The sequence below is a fragment of the Buteo buteo genome, chromosome 24 (assembly GCF_964188355.1).
Source record: "Buteo buteo chromosome 24, bButBut1.hap1.1, whole genome shotgun sequence".
In the NCBI taxonomy this organism is placed as follows: domain Eukaryota; kingdom Metazoa; phylum Chordata; class Aves; order Accipitriformes; family Accipitridae; genus Buteo; species Buteo buteo.
Window position 1 is genome coordinate 8,465,627 of NC_134194.1, and position 19,958 is coordinate 8,485,584.

Below are 19,958 nucleotides of genomic sequence, written 5' to 3' on the forward strand. Positions count from 1 at the left end.
GTCCAGGTTTTGCAGTCTGAATTTGAGTGATACATGTTCAAAGATGCTCAAGTTTCTTCTTTTACTATTTATGATGTGCTACTGGGGTAGTTCTTAGTAAAATCTGCTTTTAGGCTTATTGTACAGTAGCTGATGAATGTTGAGCTTAAGATCTCTTTGGAGGGACTTGCATTCTCTTTCTGCTTGTCTCTCGGCACAGCTAGCAGTATTGTGGAGTATTCCTTCAGTGCAGCATAGCCGCTTAAAGTGATAAATTTGTTTTGCTTATCATCTGTCCTGTTAGGAAGTTTTCCTGCTCCATCTAAACTCTAGTGGTTCTTGCTTAAAGTGGAGGGCTGTTTGGTTAAGCAGTAGCTCCCCCTCCTGGTTTTCAATTACTTTATACAGAATTTAGCAAGTTCAAGTTAGTGGCAACAGTTTAACAGATTAACACATCTACAGAAGGATCTTCTTTTAGTATAACCCCAGGCTTTCACCTACTGCTCTTCAAGTTGTTCTGAGGCTTTACTCAGCTTGGAGCAGGAGACCCATCAGTATCAAGTCTGCATTTTGGCTGGAAGAATCTTGACGTAAGAAACCCATCCCTCCTACTTTTTTTCTTAAACAATAATCTTCATTGTACTTACAATCTTTCTAAATGCACGATCCCCCCATTGACTTTTCTGCTGCATTTAAAAACTTGCTTCTACAAATTACCAAGATAAATGCTGTGTTCACTGAGGCTTATAGAACCTTGTTCTTTTCTTAGGAAGAATTAGTTTTTCTAACAAGACAGGCAAAGCCTTTAGGTAAGCTGTATGACTGGTCCAAAATGTTGCATGTTCAAAACTACACAGTCTGGGATTGGTTTTGGCACTTGTAGAACAGCAGCTTTTCTAGATAACATGATAGTACCTCAAATTTACCATTGGTGTAGCAAAAAGCAGTTTATTCAGCCATGGATGTTGCCAAAAGCACGGACTTTTCTTGACCTGGAGAAATCCCTTATCTCTTGCTAGTCATGCTGGAAACTATATATAAAGGGGAGGGCGAAGTCTTTTATGTTGTACAGGTGGCTTCATCGCACAAAGCTAAGTCATAGCACACACTTATTTCATCTACTGAGTTTGATTTATGTACATTTAACCCCCACCCCCCCGACAGGCTTCTCATTAATACATTTGCTCTTGATTGATACTGATTTCTATCCATCAAATTAAATGCCAATTCATGGTGGTAGAAGACTTTATTTAGAGGAAGGAAAATAAACTCACGCTGCTTTTAAGAACAGTTCTGGCTTAAGGGTCAGTTTGCTTAGAGAAACCATTGTTTTTCCTGAGGGCAGCTACTATTCCTCTGCTGAAAGACTGATACAGCTGCTCAAAACTGTTTCTCTTACATGTAAATAGCAAGAGCTTTCATTAGCATAACTTCCAACAAATAAAAAAAGACTATACAAAAATCCTGTATACAGTTCAAGGCCACAACCTACTGCTTTTCAATTTTCTAACACAATCTCCTTAAGTAGTAGTAGTTGATGACCACAACTGAGTCTGTATATAGACCTGATTATTTTTTTAGTTTTATCAAAAATAAACACAGCCATCAAAACAAGCCTTCACTTGAAGAAAGAACAGCCTTGGTGTTAAGTAGCTGTAGACAGCTCAAAGGAGACAGTTTGGTCTCAAAGTGTCATGTCAAGAACCTCCTGCCAGCCTTTTTATAAATATTAGCACTACCGTCTTTCCGAAGGAGATCCAGTGCCTGTTCACGTAGTTCAGGAGGGCACTGGGATCCAATGTGAAGGAGTACAAGGCAGCACTCCAGCACGTCAGGGAACGGGAAGACCTACAAAAAAAGGAACATGAAGTGATGTCTACTCTTTCAATTATAATTGTTCAACTACAACATATTCAGGCAGCCAGCTCTGTAAAGCCACTGCTTTGTAGTATTTTTGGAACAGATAGTCATGAGTCAGATGCATTTCTTTCTCTTCTTCCAGTACATTAGCTCACTTTTAACCAGGTTTGCCCCCTCTTGCACAATAACCATGATTAACTTTAGTTATATTATCAACTTGAGAACAGAGATGATGAGACAGCCTAAGAAACATTGTTTTCAAACATGTGATATGTAGTTTCTACAGTTCCTAATCTATAAATGCCATTCTATACCTTACACTTCTGATTTCACTGTTTATCAAAACTGTTTTTGCATACATAATTCTAAGGAGCAAGGGATTACTTTTAAAATGCATGGGAGAGATTCATACAGAATATCTCATTGAGTTCTCCCATGCATGAGCTTTACCTACGCTTTCCAATTGTACAGAGAAAGTTATGCTTGGGGAAAGAAAAAAAAAAAAAATCACTCTGGTGCCATGTGTCAATTCTCTCTCAAAATTGCCATAGGATCACAAAGAAAATCACTGTTCCTTACTTTCTGTATGAAAGGGATTCTGTGATGAGGCTGCCCTTACAAAAAGACTTGTCTTTTTCAGAACCACAATGCCTCTTCTGAAAACTTACCTTTAAATTGTCTGGAAATTCTGCTAGTTTCTGCTTTGCTTTTAGAAGCTGCTTTGTTAGCTCAGGGAGTGTAATTGGTTCCTTTACTTCATCTTTACTGTCAAGGAAAGAGCAGGTGACATGAGTAACTGTTTTGCTTAAATGACTGCATAGCCTCCCTCCTGTACAGGATACACAGGAGAGAGTTGGACAAGCGTCATACACTCCAGCTCATTCTTGCCAAAGTCCCAAATAATTGTTCAACAAAGAGACAGACCTCTTAGATCATGCTTGTCCTTTTCATTATCCTCCCATTTTCAAGCTGCCCTGTTTATTCACTGTACCAACACACCCTGTGTTATCAGGAAGTTATTCAGATATAGTAAGTTTATGCACATGGTAGTTCAGCCCCAGGGAAATGCAAGACTTTCGAGCTGTATGTTGAAGTGTCCCTGGGTGACAAGCTTGAGATTAGAGGCAAAATGAGCTAAATGGGAAATTTGCTGCACAAACACACACAAAAACCAGCATTGCTTAATCCATTCATTCATTCATGTTCTGAAGCTTACCCATTCATCTGGTTGCTGTCAGAGCATGGTTTGTCTGATTCAGTCTCTGAACTCTGCTGCAGGTTGCTTTCCTGGGTGCTTCCATTTGTGTTTTCCTGGAGGTTGTTCCTCTGCTGCTGATGCTGGCGGATCATATCTGCTAAAATCTGCTGGACCTCAGCTATATCTCTCTGGGTGTTCTGTAAAGCAGCAATCTCTTCTGAAAGAAGCACTTGGCAGCCTCTCAGTTTTGACTGTCTGTCTACCAAATCGACTGAGATAGTTCTTGAGTCATTTTCTGTCTCACACCTATGAGCTTCAGTTGTATTGCTGAGGTTTTCATCCATCTCAACTGCAGTTTGATCAGGAGTTTCTTCAGAGGAGGATTGACCTGAAACGTAACTCTTCTCAAGAGCTGTCTGCTCACTGGGACAGAGCACAGGATCCAAACCAGCCTTTTGCAAGACAAGGGAGTCTTTGGGTGGATTCCACCAGAGGTCATACAGCAGTCCATAAGCCACAAAGCCTTCTAAACTTCTGCAAGCATCCATGCTCTGAGAATTTGTACTGTCCAGTTTGTGTCTCAGGTTATCACAGCCTAATAATGAAAAAAGGATTACAAATTGACTATAGATATTTTCAAAGAAAAAGACCAGATGTGGTAAATGAATGGCTATCCTAGAGACCCAAACCATAGATTTACTCAGATGCTGGCAGAGTAGTGCAGGAAGCAGAAAAGCAAAGGCAGACATCTTTGGCATCTTTTTAAACACAATACTCTGTTCTAGCTAGCATGAGACTGCATGTTCTCATCATCTACAGCAAACTTCCTTGGTCCCAACCTGCACATCAAGTCACACGATCAAGATCTGCAAAATAAACATACTGCATACTCTGCAGGAATGAAGGGAAGGGCCACTTGGAGTGATTTGTGACTATGAGATGAACACAGCTTTCCAATGGCCCCATCTGCCTTACAGAACAGAATTTGCTCAGTTTCTTACATCACCCACACCAGCTGACGCTGCTGAGCTTGCTTCCACAGTCAGGAATTTTGATCTCCCAACAGCCCTTGCACTAGCCAAATGCCACTGGTTTCCATATATATGGGTATGTCTGGCTGCTTCCAAACATCATTATGTCTAGTAATGTTAATGGACACACAGCTGTGCTTACAAGGAAGATCCCCCTATCTGTGTCAGTGCCAGGACTAAGAGACTTACCTTCAGGAAGGATGATACTGCAAATCTCTTGCATCAAAGTGAAATTACCAGCATCATAACTGCGGCTCACAGCTCCAAGAATACTTTTCACTGCCTCATCCCAGGTAGCAGTGTGATAGCTCAGGGCTGCAAGGGTCAGGTCATGGGAGATATGGAAAAGCACCTACAGGAAGCACCAGAGAGCATGATTAATAGTTTTACTGCAACGTATGAATTACTCACAGCTTATGACCCTTGTGGAAGAGCCCAGAAGCACATGACTTAACCAAAAGCAATTTTAACAACAATGAAATTTACATAGTCTCCTTCATGCAGGAGGTAGAGCACTTTTACATTACTTGTAACTGTAAAATCAGCAGCTGTGCTTGCACGTGTCCTACTAAACAGATGAGAAGTGGGAGCACACCAAAAGTCAGTGACTCACTGCAGTCAGGAGCACCCATCTGTGAACAGACCTTCTGGACTCCAGGATACTTTAACAACAAGCAGCCCTGCCTCTCCGAACAGTTCGACACAAACCCCTAAATCATTGCTAGAGACTACTCAGCTGTGCCAGTCACTCTCACCCAGCCAGCACATCTCAGTGATCTCAATGCTCATCACTGACACCGTACATCAGGTCTTACCCTGCACAGAAACAAATGCAGAAACAGACTGGCATCTGTGCAAGCCATCACAGCTGTCTATCGTCTACTTCTCCCAGATTATAACCTCATCCTGCAGCAGGGTGCAGACATCAGTCCCTGGGAATGGCTGGCACAACACCATGAAGTGGCTGCGTTTTACTGTGTATGCCATAGTGAGGCTTAATGTGTATACAGATCTAAAGCCATTTACCTGCTTTGGGTGTGTGTTGCTGGTAGAAGGAGGATGCTCAATACTGCACAGCTGCTCCCATGCACATGTGGCCTGTTCAGTGCTGTCCATGCCCAATACATTCTGCCACACTTCTATCACCATGTCAAAAAATGAGGTCTCTCTGTTCAGCTCCCAGTTGTGATAACAGGGAGGCACGGGGCTCTTTCGATCAGAGGGATTTCTTTCACTAAGGCACTTGCAAAGCAGTTCATTAAGGCAGAAAACAAGTCTTTGTCCCTTTAACAAGGAAAAAAAAAAAAAGAAAAAAAAAAAGAGCACTGAACTGCTGCTAAAAAAAACAACCAATCCCTTACTGATCACAGCAGGTAGACAAATTTAAGAACATCATGGCTAGCAGTAGCTTGTTGATGATCGACTGTTTCACAACTGCACCTACCAAAGAACCATGCTGATAGGCTCAGAGACTGTAAGGTCAGAAGGAAACCTCAGAACAAGCAAAGCTAGCCTTCTGCTTCTCAGTCCGCATGAAAACGGATTTTTGGATTAAGCCTCCAGCAGGTGGATTTACAGTTAGCTCACTTGTTCCTTTCATGTAAACAGTGAATACTTTCCTTCACTTTTTTCTTCTTATGATCAGTATTATATACCTAAAATAAAATCCCACTTTTCTCAACTACCTCTCATGTAACTAACTAGCATAGAGCCTACGTGCCTCCCCACCATGGGCCCTTTGCCTCTGCAAAGGCTCATGCTTTTTCATAGGGTCATTGCAACAAACTAGAAAAATATTTTGAGGCTAAACCAGCTCAAAGGACTACCTTGGACTATTAACATATGGGAAGTGGTGCCAAGTTCATCTGGAGAGAGACAATGCTAAAGAAAGCAGAAAGGAAATGATCAGACTCACAAATAAAGTTTTATGTTGCTGAAGGACTGCCTGAGTTCCCACCCAGTTCCTGGATAACAGCAAGTCTTGGGCACATCTGAAAGACAAAGTTGCTGACAACTCCTCCTCTCCAGATATCAGTGCAAGCTCAGCAGCAGTTTTAAGGGATGTCACATCCCCCTTTTTTGCCAACACCTTAACTGCATCATAAGGTGAGGAAGCCCCCAAGTAACTGAAAAGAGAGAAAAGCAAATTGACTTGATTAGTACTAAAATACCATTTAAAAATTGTATTGCAACACAATAGCACAAACATACAAGTGAAGATAAACCTCTATTTTCCACAGGTTCTCAGAGCTCTCATCACTTTGTCTTACCAAAGTTTACTACAGACATATGGTGCTTGATCTGATGCAAAGCTACAAAGGCAAAGTCACACAGCCTAAAAACCTGGACTGAAACCTCTGGTGGTGTGCATACCATGTACGGCTTGGATGAGAAATAGAAATAAATTGATTCAAGAGACAAAAGTTATATGCAGTAGTTTATCTGTACTGCATTTCTCTGGATTTCATCTGAATCCTTTCCCAAGTGTGAACACCCTCAAAAACGCCAGAACTGAAATCAGCATCAAGCAAAGGACACTATTCCAGCAAAATACTTCAAGCATTATTATTAATTTTGGTAGTCACAAATTTGAAGCACTCTAGCTGGAGGAGGAGAACCCAGTGATTAGGATATTAGTGAAGGCCTCAAGAAACTCAAGATGAACTCTTGCACTGCACATTTCCAGTGGAAAGGTTGGAAACATCACACAGTCTTTTTGTATACATCCTAATCTTAGTCTCGCTAGACTAGATGGCTCTACTGTAGTATGGCATTTGGACCTTCTGCTCTGAACTGCCCTCTGGAGCTCCTAGAAGGAGTCTAGTGAGATCAGGCTGAGAAAGCACCTCAGACAAATAATGACCAGACCAGTTAACAGATTTCAGCTGCTACAAAACCAAGAACCTTCTTTTTTTCAGGCATGGAACCAAGTCTGTCTTCTTCCCAGTAACACTCACCATTTGGCGGCCATGGAATAATGACCGTCTTTTTCTAACAGAGCTGCCCAACTGGTGTAGAGATCCCTCAGAACTGGATCTTCTGGACGCAACCTGGCCTTAGCAATTACAATTGCCTCCCTAATGCACATAAGGGAAACCAGATACAAAAGTTAATTGACTGTGCACAAAAAGTGAACCAAAATGTCAAATCTACCGCAATAGAAAACAAGAGCAAATCCTAAACATAAATATACAGCAACCTGTAAAAATGGTTCACTTTCAGGAGCTCCACAGCTTCATACACTTTATGTATGGACAGAAGATGGGAGGCAGCCTTCACATACTGCTCCTGAAAACACAGCTGCTTCGCAAAGGCTTCTACAGTCCAAACCCAGGCCTGATATCCAACTGCAAAAGAGAAGGCAGTACAATTGGAGACAGAGTTTTAAAACTGGAAGAATTCCTGTGGGATAACATCATCACTAGTTTCTTCAACATGTACCCCTCCTCTGCCCCAGATTAGTTTCTTGTTTCTTAACCATCCCAATACAAGTCACTGAGTCAATGAAACAGCTAGGGCTTGAACATGACTGTAGGACTTCACTACCAGTAAAATAAGTTAAAAGCACATTTAAACCAACAGCAAGCTGGAAGGACTGCTACGTATTACAAAGAACCAACTTTGTACTTGGAAGGATGGGCCTGCTCCTTCAAGAAGTCCCAAAGGAAACCTCTCCATTTCCTGCTATCCCAACGTAAGGGTGCTTGTGGAAATGTCCAGGTTCTTTGTCATAAATAGGATATGTTTTGTGTTTGATTTTTGTTATCAGGCAGTTAAAGAAGCAACCTCCTTCCAGTCTGGAACAATCATGAGTTTCCAACTCAGAACAATCAGAATGAGGCTACGCTTGGCAGCTAATTCCACCTGCTTATGTGTTACAAGAACAAACATACCCATGGGCGAGATTGCTACTAGCTGGTCTGTTAGCTCTCCCCTCTCAGCGGCTGCCTGGAGGACACCCTTCATATCTCCTTTCCACAACATGAGCTGCTGAAAGAGCTCTGGATGCCCATTCTCCAAGTGTTGTTTTCCTGTTGGAAGCAAACACACTTCTATCAGCATGAGTGCAATAGCATTTTTTGCCATAGAAAAATAACTTGGCAAAAGTGAGATTATTCAAGCTCAGGGTATTGCAGGTTTGCATCTGGAAGACGTAACAACTATTTGGGAAAAATACGTCTTTTCTTCTTTTCACACAGAACTGCATTCTTAATCCTACATTTTAATCCACAGTAAAGAAAGTTCAAGTATTTTTCCCAATTTGTTTTCTCCTTGAATGTTAACAGTTATGATGGACATACTGTCAAAGTGGATTCATTATTCCACTTACCTTCCACATCAATCATCTTGTGCAGAGAAGCCCTGTCTGTGAACAGCCCCAAGTGGATGCGATCCTTGAGGTCAGGGGACACATCTTCATTATTATCTGAACCAGATAAAAAGAATGAATGTTTAAGATTTGGTACAACACTGGGAACTGGGACCTGGCAAGTCACTGTACCACTCCATTAGACTCACTAGCAATGCTTATGTCTTCTACTTTCTTTCCTGTATAGCAGATTTAACAATTTGCAGATCTACACTTAGAACTTACTAAGTTTAGTTAGAAGGACCTTGTTTGTGCAGAACATTTACTCTAAATCAAACATAACACGTTCCTTTGCATGCTCTAAGGGACAATACTGTGAGAATACAAACATCTCCTTCATGGCTTATTTTCTTCTGCCCACATTATACTTTCAAAGGTGAAAAACACTTTGCATGTATGCAGACAATTCTACCCTATCTCCACAACATAGGATCCTACTCAAAACCTGTCTGGAGTAGCTACAGAGTGCTGAAACACTGCAAGAGAAGTTAGGTAAGAGACCACAGCTAGTCACACATTTTGATAAAGGTAAGGATTTTAAAAAAATAATGCCTAGTGGTCAAAGTCAAGTCCTTGGACACATGCTTCTGAATGCTTTAGGGCACCTACCCTTTAAGTATTTTAGTTTTAAACTGATACCTGTGGATTTCAGACATGCAGCTAGCCTCAAGCAGTCCTGATGCAATTCATCTTTTGATCTGTGATCCATGAAAGTGCTGAAGGGTAGAATAGAACGAGGCTTCCTCTTCTTCAGAGAAGCATCAGAAGCTGCAAAATCAGACACATTTTAGTCACTGCTGCACGGTTACAAGTCTCCTACAGCAGAACTCCCCAACGTATTCCAAAACCCCCTCTTCCTCACAGAGGAAAACAAAAACCAGATGCTCAAGTGCCACATGCATCTCCATTATGACAACTCTGACTTCTGAATACTGATCACTTTGCACATTTTTCTGCCCATCTTGCCCGGAATGAAACTAGCAACTAAAAGGCAATATCAAAGCCCACATTAAACAACTACTCAATTGACCTGACAAGCAGGGCAAATAAAAGAAGCAGCAATTTAAAATGTTTAAGAGATGTTAAAAGCACGCTCTTCTTTCTCTGGCACTTATTTGGTGTCACATTAGGAAGGGAAGCTGCAGCCAAACAGAAGCCTAGAATGAGGAACTCTGCCTTGATGCAGGACTGTTAAAAAGTCCCTGAAACATACTAACTTGTTTTCTCTTTAGGCAGATCCTTTTTCACAGGAGTGGCTTTCTGGGTCACAAAAGGCTTTGGCAAGCTGAATGAAGAATAATCATATGTAGATGAAAATGTATCCTTGGACACTGTGGAGTTAAGTGATAAAACAAGTGATAAAAAAAGGAAAAACAATACACGAAAAAGCCCATAGCAGAATACTTGACATATTCACATTCTATGATATTAATTTTGAAATACACAGAAACCAAGCTTTGCTTTGCCATAGAACTTAATGGCTTTTTAGGGAAAGGAAATACTAAGAAAACATTACAGAACTGTCAGAAAGCTAAATAAGATGTCAACAGACACTAACATACATCCACCAGTATTGTAAAATTTATCACCAGAAGGCAACTCTGATAAAAAATGACATTGTTTCAATCCAAACACAGTAACTTTGTTCACTAGGCCAGAATGTTCTTAAAGACAATTAGTCCCAAACTAGTTTAGAAAATTATGAAAGGCATTCCAAAACTGTATTTCCTTCAAGTGGACTATTTCAATAAAACTGTATTATGACAAAATCTGCATGAAAACATTAAACTTGGTGATGCTCTGAGGGCTAAACAATCTGGGAACCATTGAACTAAGATGATTTGATTATTACCAGTTGTGGAGACTTTATCAGGCAACTCTGCCTCCTGAGCTGCTTTTTCTCCTTCATGGTCCGACACTCCATTTTCCTCTAGCAACATTTCCTTCCCGCTCTCATCTCCATTCATGGTATCACTTAGATCCTGCTTGGCTGGACTCTTTTCTATAGGCTTTTTCTTCTTTTTGGTTTTGACTTTTGGTTGCATACTTCTTTTTTTCTCTAATTCTATACTCTTTTTGCCTGTAAAAGTTTGCAAAAGTTACCCTGATAATATCTGTAGAGATTTTTACTGTATTAGCTGTCTGTCTCTGAATTTCAACATTTAGTTTCCAAATAAGGATACCTTATTTAAACCTAGACACAGTTTATTCCTGAAGAGGTAGCAGGCAGATTTGGAATTCAGCATAAAAACTTACCATACCATTTCGATGTGGCAACCCTCTATTTCCCAGCTCCAACATTATCTTCAGGAAAGGATCTTCTGTTTGAATATACTTACCCTGAGGTGGCCGTGTATGCTCCTGCTTTGAGATGTGCCATTTGTGAACAGAAAAATCATCTGCTCCTGTATAAACACAATCTGAATCCACTGGTGACCACTGGACACTCAGTAGCCTGCCCTGGTGCCCTCGGTAGTTGCAGAGTGGCTCTTCCTTCATAACATCCCATACCTTATAAACAAGAAAGAGATCCAATTACTCAGAAAGTCTCATCTTCCCCTAATACTCTGCATTTTCTCTTCAGTGATTTGCACTTGTAGGTATTTCAAATACCAACATGCAAATGGAGAAAATTCAGGTCTTCCTTTGTTTTCATCAATACATTTGCATAACATCCTTCTTTTTTAAGGATCCAAAAGTGCTAATATGAAAACAATAGTGACTGGACTTACAAATCAATTTGCAAGTCGCAAAAACGTATGGATACCTGCATATCAGGTATTCAGAACCAGGAGATGGTTACCAAGGGTAAATTTGCAGTACTTCAGTAGTTTATCTCACAAGAGAAGCTTTGCTGTTTAGTCATCTTGGTTCTAAAACACTGTAGAATGGATGATTTGAAACTAAAAGAAATATATTTCTGAGTGTCTGTGGAACAATACCTGTGCCGTGCCATCATAGCAAGCAGATACCAATCTTCCCTCATGGTGGGGACTCCAAGACAGACTTGTGATTTTAGCTGTGTGCCCAGCCAGAGTTCGAAAAGGCTCTGTTATTGTCAAAGGATTTTCTGAAGGGCTCTCTGAAAGAAAAACAAAAGGCTCAAGTATGGCCAGCAAACCAAAACAAGATGCCAAGACTTGGAATATAATCTGCAAACGGTTACCTACGATGCTCTTCAGGTTATGCACATAAATAGTGGCATTGATTGAGCCTGAAGCTATCAAGTAACTCAGCTCTGGCTGGCTCCCATGCTCATGATGCCAACGAATAGCATTAATCAGTTTATGATGCTGCTGGATAGTGCAGAGCAACTTCAAGTTTGGTGCCTGAAATATTTCAATTGATCTGAAATGTAAGAACAACAGTGTAAGAATTCCAGTAGTCAGTGAAAATGGTAATTTTTTTTGTTACCCTGCATGAGCAGAATTACAGGGCATGAAATAGAGTAACTAAATGAGTTTTTCTTTTTTGGATTCAACTCAAACCTTCGTTTAGTACATCACCAAAAGTGCGTTTCAACCATAAGTGGATCCTTGAAAAATAATTTAACATGATGATATGGATCCTCCATGCCAAGAGCAGCTAAACCAAATAACAGCAAGCAGTGCTGTATTATCACAATTCAGATACATTGGCAGTGAAAGAACAGAGGCAAACCAGGGCAACAAAAAGTACTTTTGCTTCACTACAGTGATTCTAGTCAAGATCAGCACATACACCACCTTGACCTAGAAGTGAAACATACCCATCTTCATTGCCAAGAGCCAAGAGTTTGCCGTCTGGTTTCCAGCTGATCTCTGTACGCGCAGGCAGTTTGTGCTGTAGAAAGAAGACACAACTATTGCCAAGACCTCTTAAATCTCTCTCACATACATTCAACAGAGCAAGACTGGCAACTGGACAGAGTTGCAATTAGTCTACAAAATAAAAGTCACAAAAGGGTCCATTGCTTTTGTACCAGTGACATAAGCTCGAGCAATTAAGAAAGACTGAATGAACTGATACAAGAACCAGTGATTATTTTTATCAGTTCAGTGGAATGTCTCAAAGGAATTTTGCCTGGATTCCCATAGGACCTTGATGCTTGATCTCCTTATGCTCCTTGGAAAGCCCCAGATGCAAGCAAATTCTATCATATTTCAAAAGAAATCAAAGTTTACTTGTAATTATTTCTGTTCTTTCTAATTCAGATGAAAGTTACTCACAGTTTACAATTTAGATGCCTAAAAATGATCGTTTCATTGCCTGTGACATTAGTCTCTCAATCCCCACTGAGTCTTCTATTCAAGTAAGAAGCTAAAACCCAGCTAATACAAATCAATATAGTTTGATTGACTTCAGTTGACTTATGCTGGCTTAAAGCAACTGAAGATCTAACCCACTTCACTTATTTTGTACTTTTAACTAAGAAATGACTGATCACACTTGCAAAGATGTTATGGTCAGTTATCACCAAACACTCTGCACTGGCTGCAGCGTAAATGGAAACAGACTCCTGCAAAATCATGACTGCCTTTACTGCAAAATTTATTTAAAAAAGAAAAAGTTAATATTTGAAATGAGAACTAGAGAAGTTGAGGTAGTTAACTCATGCATGCCCACTATGGGATCTAAGCTATGACATTATTCAGGATATTACTTTAAGTGCATTGAAACTGGAAAGCTCTGTATGAACTAATTATTTTAAACAGCCACACACAGCCTTAAAACCAGACCCTATACTTGAATTTAACTTTTCTGGTTAAGTAAATTACACAGTAGAAACCTAAGTAACTGATGCCAGGAGCCAATGTGCCATGTTGACATTGGGGGGAAAAAAAAAGACCCTTTTTCAGAGGCAAACACATAAACAGCTTAAATAGTTTGAGTCAATAAGTGTCACTGAAGTTCATCTGTGGATACTGCAGGTTGCAAATTTTCTATTTATTACAGATTCATCATGGAGGCAAAATCAGAAACCTACAACTACAAGGCCATAGAAACTATGACATGGTTATCATGAATCCATACCCCCTCCCCCCTTCAAAATCATACTCACTTTGATTGAATTAGTGTCTCGGATGACTTTGTTGATGTCATTTGCCTCTCCATTAAGCTTCCAGGGGTTGTGTTGAAAAACAATACCTTCTCCAGCACAACTATACAAAGTTACAGAGGGCTGTTCACCTTCTCCTCCTGTCCAACAGAGTAAAAATCAGTCTTCCCAGAAGTAATCACTCCCACTATACATCAAAACATTATTTTAAAAGGCTATACATGCTTCAATTGCCTGTGATCCAGCAGCAAGAAATTCTAACAATACAGTCCTCTGAAAGGACCTCTCATTTCTACCAACAGATCTCTCCATAGCACAATAACTTCAAGCATTAAAATTCCCTTTAAAGTTTGGTCCTCAAAAAAATTCAAGTTGTGCAAGAAGAGCTAACGGAGCTGTTCTGGTTAGTTCAAATGGTAGAAACATAATTCTGGAGCTAAGGAACCCATACTTGATCCAATGCAGTTACTACAGGAAGCCCGTGCAGACACTTATCAGTCTGTAATACCCTGAAGTAAGTGCAGAGGTGTGGTACACCACTCCCACCTATTTCCTGAAGCTACTAGAATTCAAAAACTAGAAGAGATTGTTTTGCTCCCTTGCAAAACTATTAACAATTCCTCAAGCAGAATGCGTTATTAGCTGCTAGAGAGGATTGCTACGAAGCAAACAGGTTCCTTTTCCTAAGAAGGGAGGGCATACTAACTTCATGCCATCTGTGTGCTCTGCATGGATGTTCTGCTTTGTGACAAGGTGCTGGAAGACTCACCAGAAGACAGAGGAGGAGTTGGAGGCCCCCAGGCTAATGTGTATACAGTCTTCTTGTGGTAAGTACTGGAGATCTGAGGTGGCTTATTCTTAGCACTGGGCAGGAAGATGAAGCAGGGTCAGCCAGATTTCAGCAAAGGGAAATAAAAAAAAAAAAAGAAAGAAATCAAAGCAATGTATTTCCAGTGGTGAAAATAGACACCAAGTACTTTAACATACTAAAGTCACGGCTCAACCAAGCCTTCTTCAACATCTCCTGTAGGACACTACTAAAATCATAACAAAACTGTCCTGATGACCTTCACCTACATGTTGCTTTTCATTCTCTGAAAATGTCTTTCTGGCTAAAATTTTCCTTGACTGATGTCCTCCCACAAGGTGATCTCTGGTCATGCTATTTTAAGTTTACCTTATGCAACGATTACCTTAGAAGATACCAGACATAATGGAGAGATTAAAAGATGCACTGAAAACCCAACTGTTTGACTAGTTTTAATTTAATCCTACTCTTGTCTAACAGTAAAGATATCTCGGGAAAGATCACACTATCTATGCATGGTAACATAAGAGCAGGACCTGACACTAATGAATTTGAAAGCTACTTTCTTACCTGCTGGAGAAGGTGTCAAATATGCCAACTTTTCCATCATCTGTTCCAAAAGCCAAGCAGCCTTCCTTAGTTGGATGCCAGGATAACTACAAGCAAAATAGAGAGAGACCAGTAAGGACACAAGCTACAGACAATTGATTTCTAAATAATAAACAAAAGGAAAACATTGAAACTGATGAGCAAGCACCACCCCTTATACCCACCCTTCCAACTACAGCCACTTGATCAATCGGCTATGAGTATCAAAGGCTCTCCCCCTACCAGCTATAGTGGGATGAAAGAGACTAATATCATTAAAATGCTGTTTGACGTCTGCATTACAAAATAGAAAAGGAGAATACGGTAGGATGGTGAGAAAACTTTTGCTGCAAACAAGAATAACTACCGTGTTTTACTGCTGCCAGCAATCTTACCAGACAGTAGGCCCTGGCCAACCACTGGTTAAACTCAAACTGAAGACATCCATATCGGTTTTTGTGAGTGTCAAACTTCCTAGCAGAGCAAGGGCAACCATGGATTAAGCAAAGAAGGAGGATAAAAGTGAAAAAGTAATGTAACAGCCAGCTGGACTCCAGCTGATTTTCACTAGATCTAATGCAAGCATCCAGGGTTGTAAAAAGGTCTAAAAATTTGTTGCCAGATTCTAAAATGTATACTGAAAGAATCAAGTACAAAAGGAACAGCTTGGCTTTATATATTTTTAGTTGGGAAAAAACTTTTTCAGAGTGAAAGAAAAATATTCTTGAAAGAAAAAAATGGAGTGAAAAGAGACAAGGAAAAAAAAAGCGGAATCAAAAGCGCACTTACTGCTGTAACCTTGGACTTTATGCTTTGCCAGAAGGTTTTAACATCATAAATATTGTTCATGGACAAAGTATTCCACACTCGGATCATGCTGTCTCCAACACCGATGGCAAGGCAGCCTGTGTCCACAGGGGAGAAGGCAAGACTATACACAAATCCCCCAAGTGAGGGCATGGTCCAGCTACAATCGAGAGTTGATAGGTCCCAGCACTTCACCTGAAGAATATTTAAGGAACAAGGAATGGTTAAATGTAGAGTGACTGGCATGACAAGGAAAAAAAAGCTTGAATGAGATGAAGAATCAAAGGGTCAAATTTAAGGCTTGAGATAGTATGTGATCTGCACCCAGAGGATTACATGTCACAGACAGGGCTGCAATAGTTGGAAGACTGTAATGGAGTGAACAAAATGATTATACTTTAATACTATGGTCCTCTTCTGACTTGAAAATAGGATACGCTCTGCTGCCTGTAAAAGGCAAAAACTTAAAAAAAATAGATGCTTTAGTTTATACAAGTAAATGATTTTAAGAAGGAAAAATAGGCCTTTTTAAAATGAAACATCCAGGAAAAAGAGATGGTAAGCTCCCTCTATTAAATGCTTACCATTCAAGTCCAGAATGTCATAACCATTCACTCCACCATGGTAAGAGCTTGAGCTTATAAACTAACAAAAATATATACAGCCTGTGCTCAGAACACATTTTAAGCAATGATGTTATAAAATGCTGCAATAAACCCACTTTAGGAGAAAACTTGTGGCCCTAAAAGGGGTAGGGTCAGTCAAACTGTATATGTACAGCTGTTTTTATGTTAATTTCATAAATGGTTCTTACATCTCTGTCCATTGAAATGGAAAAAAGGAGCTCTTTGTCTTGAAGCTTCACAGAACTCAGATTGAACACAATACGGGAGTGATTTTGTCCTTCTGAAGATCCTAAAAGAGTCCACTTGCGTTTTCCAGATTGGCTCAAATCCCAGAGTAGCAGTTCTCCTCTGTGAAATTTAAAGTGTGTATTTCATTGTTCACTTCAAAAGAATAATATAGGGTATATATAGACTATATTACATCTATTTATACTGCAAGTACAAGAGTAATACAGCTAGACACACATCCACTACATTTGCCTATACACAGATACACACACGCAAATGCCACCCTACAAGTGATATCCGTAGTTAACCACACTGAAAACTGACATGTCATTTTCTCCCAGTAGATGAGCAAAACCACTATTAGTACCATTAGCAGTCAATATTCAGTTAGATTATCAGACAAAGTATGGGACAAATAGTAGTTTTCTAGAAGTCTGAACTCCCACTTTAACTCTTGGCTTGTCTTCTCTCCAGTTATACTGGGAAGGAAGGAGGAAGGGGGTGTCAATGTCTCCTACCCAGTTCTTCCTTAAATACCAAATGAATCTGCAGTTACTGATGGTACCCAGGCTGCTGTGTGCCCTGCTTACCCAAAACAGCTGGATACAATTTCTGTGGAACGACCAGAAGGCCAGTGAACAGTGAGCCAAATGCGCTCTTTAACAGCAGGATCAACAGCTCCACCTCTTCTCTTCGTGGGTGGCAACTTCAAAGTCATTACACCTATGGAACAAAGAGGGATCATCTAGACCTAGTACATCAAAATCCTCTGAGAGAAAAAGAAGTCCTGTGAATCTGAAGCTTTAAGTATACTTCTCATGCTTTAAACTATCAGGGTAGCAAATGAAGGCTGCAGTTAGAGAAGAACTCTTCCACCACATTGTTATTGTTTATCTTACTTTATTAATTTTACTTACTTCTGCCTCTAGTACAGCTCCATATTCGTATGGTCTGATCTTTGCTTCCCGAAGCCAGGTAACAACCTTTCTTCATGGCTGTGCTCTGTGTCAGCTCCCCATTTGGAACTTCGCCTTCCTCTGAAGGAACTACTGAATACCATTGAAGTCATGTTACTACACTTTAAAATTCAAAGCTTTCTAAAAATTTAACTCAAAATATATTGCTCTGTATCAGGACGTACTTTAATTGAACTTAGTGACTGCCTTTGATTAGCTACTTAATGACTTTCTATGATTAAGGAATTCAATTCTCTAGAAAGACATTTACATGAACTAAAAATCACATCACAAACTATTAATCAGTTCTACATACCTTGGAGCTCATCTTGCCACGCAGGTAACCTTTCTTCACCAGGCACAGGGCACCAGGCCAGACAATGTATTTCATCATCATGGCCTCTTAGCCGATGAAGAACTTCTCTTTTCCTGCTGATATCAATTATAATCACCATGCCATCCTTGTAGCTAAAAATGGAGACTTAAATTAATGAAGAGATTCTTGGATCCTTGTGGAATAATACCTGACTCGATTTCCAAGCTCTTTACCAGGATGACTACCTCTGTATTGCAGAGAAGCCAAATCAAAAGCAGCACTGGGACTAGCAGACTAATGGCCAATGGGAGCTCCAGTATAGCACTGGTGTACCTGCAGCTGCCTTTTCAAGAAATGCAACCAATAGTACATTTGGCTTCAAGAATGACAGTAATTCATTAGTAATACAGCTTTCAGAGACTTAAAAAACTACAGTGGCTTTTATACAAGGAAAACTTTTCCCTTCATCACAAATCACTTTCATTCCTTCCCTCTGTGTTCTCCCTTCAAGAGAACTGTATCATTAAGTCTAAGGGGCTTTCACGTTCCTTCTCTGTTCAGTACAGCCTTGGGTATCTAAAGGAATGGAATTGCAGTGGTTGACAAAGGCCTAGTCAAACTAAGAAATTCTTTTCAGATGAAGTAACCTATAATGTGGCAAACACCAGTCAAGTCTAATTAAAAAATAACAGTTTTAAGACATTTCAAAGATTCAAACCAAATCTAGATGCTTACATTGTTATGGATTCCTATGTTTTGCAGGTCTATCAAATCTAAATGTTATTTCTGAATGAAGAAAAATCCAGAAGAAAATAACCTTGCAATTGTGTAGCAAAAATTCACAGTAAGGTTCTCTCAGCAGAAAAAGGGAAAACAAAACGTAATGAATATTTACCCAATTGCTACCAGGTTTTCATGGTGAGGAGAACAAGTGAGACAAAAAATTGTCCGAGGCTCTGGGAAGAAGTGCTGGCTGTCACTTCTGTTATGCCAGTAACAAACAATTATACCTTTTTCATCACCGGATACAATCAAATCTTTCACAAGGGGTGACCAGTGCAATGCTGAGATGGTGTTCTGAGGAAAGAGAATTGAATACATTTAAGGCTGTCTTACCACCACCTAACACAGAATAACAAGCAGAAAATAATCTGTGAGTATTCCCCAGCATCAGCTGAATCAGTTCTAAAGCGTTTCAGTTCTTTTGGGCTTTGGCATGATTGATGTATTTGCCAATATGCTGCCCTGAGAGACAGTAACTGTTCAAACGTACGTTCTTAGTCTGCCCTGTGTGGAACAATAACTTGACGAAAAGACGAAAGCGAGCTGGGTTAAGCGGCAACGAGTTCGCACCTCGAGCACGCTCCCTTACTGAGGCTTTGATGGTAACCAACAGCTTATTAAGGTGATGTAACAACGCTGCAGACCTCAGGCTAGAACAAGGAGCTGGCCAGAAGCGTTCAACAGTTTTCATTTCACCGGGTCTGAACGTCACCTTTGGTGAAAGTAACGTCACCCGGCTTTCTGTGCCAGACCTGAAGAAACCCACCTGGTGCAGGCTGTACCCCGCCACCGGAGCCAGGGCCTCGGCGTCCCAGATTTTGACGCTCCCGTCGTCGGAGCTGCTGGCGCAGAGGCTGCTCTGCCCGGGGCAGCGGCAAAACGCGAACCCGGAGATCCTGTCCGTGTGCCCGATGAGCTCTCCTGCACCGACAGCAAAAAAACGCCATGGGAACCCCCTCCCCCAAGCCGGGACCGCAACGACACCTTCCTCAACCCGCCCCCTCCCCAATCCCCATCCTCCTCCTCCCCGGGGTTCCCGCCGCCCCACACGTGCCCGAGCGGCTCCCGGCGTCCCCGCGGCGCTCGTATAAAACGTGTGTGCGTGGGGAAGGAGGGGGGAGGTCAGTGAGGGTCGCCCGCGGGCCCGGTGTCCCCGCCGGTGTGGGTTGTAGCGGTACCGTAAAACGCGGGTGCGGCGCCGCCGCCGACATCCAGCAGGCAGACGCGGTGCCTCGCCGCGAAGCCGAAGAGGCGGCCATCGCTGCTGGCGTCGCTGCAGCGGCTGCTGTACCAGTTGGGCGAGGCGGGCAACACCCGCACGCCCGCTGCTGCCGCCGCCATCGCTCCCGGGCCGCCCCGCTCCGCCTCGCC

General features: G+C 41.1%; 1 protein-coding gene across 3 annotated transcripts; it reads right to left on the reverse strand.

The window, feature by feature from the left end:
* Nucleotides 1-907: 907 nt before the first annotated feature.
* Nucleotides 908-19,954, reverse strand: GEMIN5 (gem nuclear organelle associated protein 5). Of its 3 annotated transcripts, none has more exons than XM_075057049.1 (28): nucleotides 19,766-19,954; nucleotides 19,354-19,508; nucleotides 18,700-18,881; nucleotides 17,805-17,956; nucleotides 17,450-17,578; nucleotides 17,123-17,255; nucleotides 16,493-16,652; nucleotides 15,661-15,873; nucleotides 14,854-14,939; nucleotides 14,245-14,339; nucleotides 13,479-13,615; nucleotides 12,186-12,259; nucleotides 11,604-11,785; nucleotides 11,380-11,519; nucleotides 10,777-10,948; nucleotides 10,290-10,517; nucleotides 9,655-9,768; nucleotides 9,077-9,205; nucleotides 8,399-8,494; nucleotides 7,962-8,099; nucleotides 7,268-7,415; nucleotides 7,026-7,145; nucleotides 5,984-6,194; nucleotides 5,095-5,352; nucleotides 4,258-4,420; nucleotides 3,056-3,632; nucleotides 2,508-2,604; nucleotides 908-1,827 (listed from the first exon to the last, which is right to left on the reverse strand). In XM_075057049.1, exons 1-28 carry the CDS (start codon nucleotides 19,926-19,928, stop codon nucleotides 1,672-1,674), a joined length of 4,608 nt encoding a protein of 1,535 aa, XP_074913150.1. In that variant the 5' UTR covers nucleotides 19,929-19,954; the 3' UTR covers nucleotides 908-1,671. The 3 variants fall into 3 exon arrangements, with proteins under 3 accessions (XP_074913150.1, XP_074913149.1, XP_074913151.1); XM_075057048.1 differs by having other exon boundaries at nucleotides 17,450-17,581; XM_075057050.1 differs by lacking the exons at nucleotides 19,354-19,508; nucleotides 19,766-19,954 and having other exon boundaries at nucleotides 17,450-17,581; nucleotides 18,815-18,879.
* Between the last annotated feature and the right edge of the window lie 4 nt (nucleotides 19,955-19,958).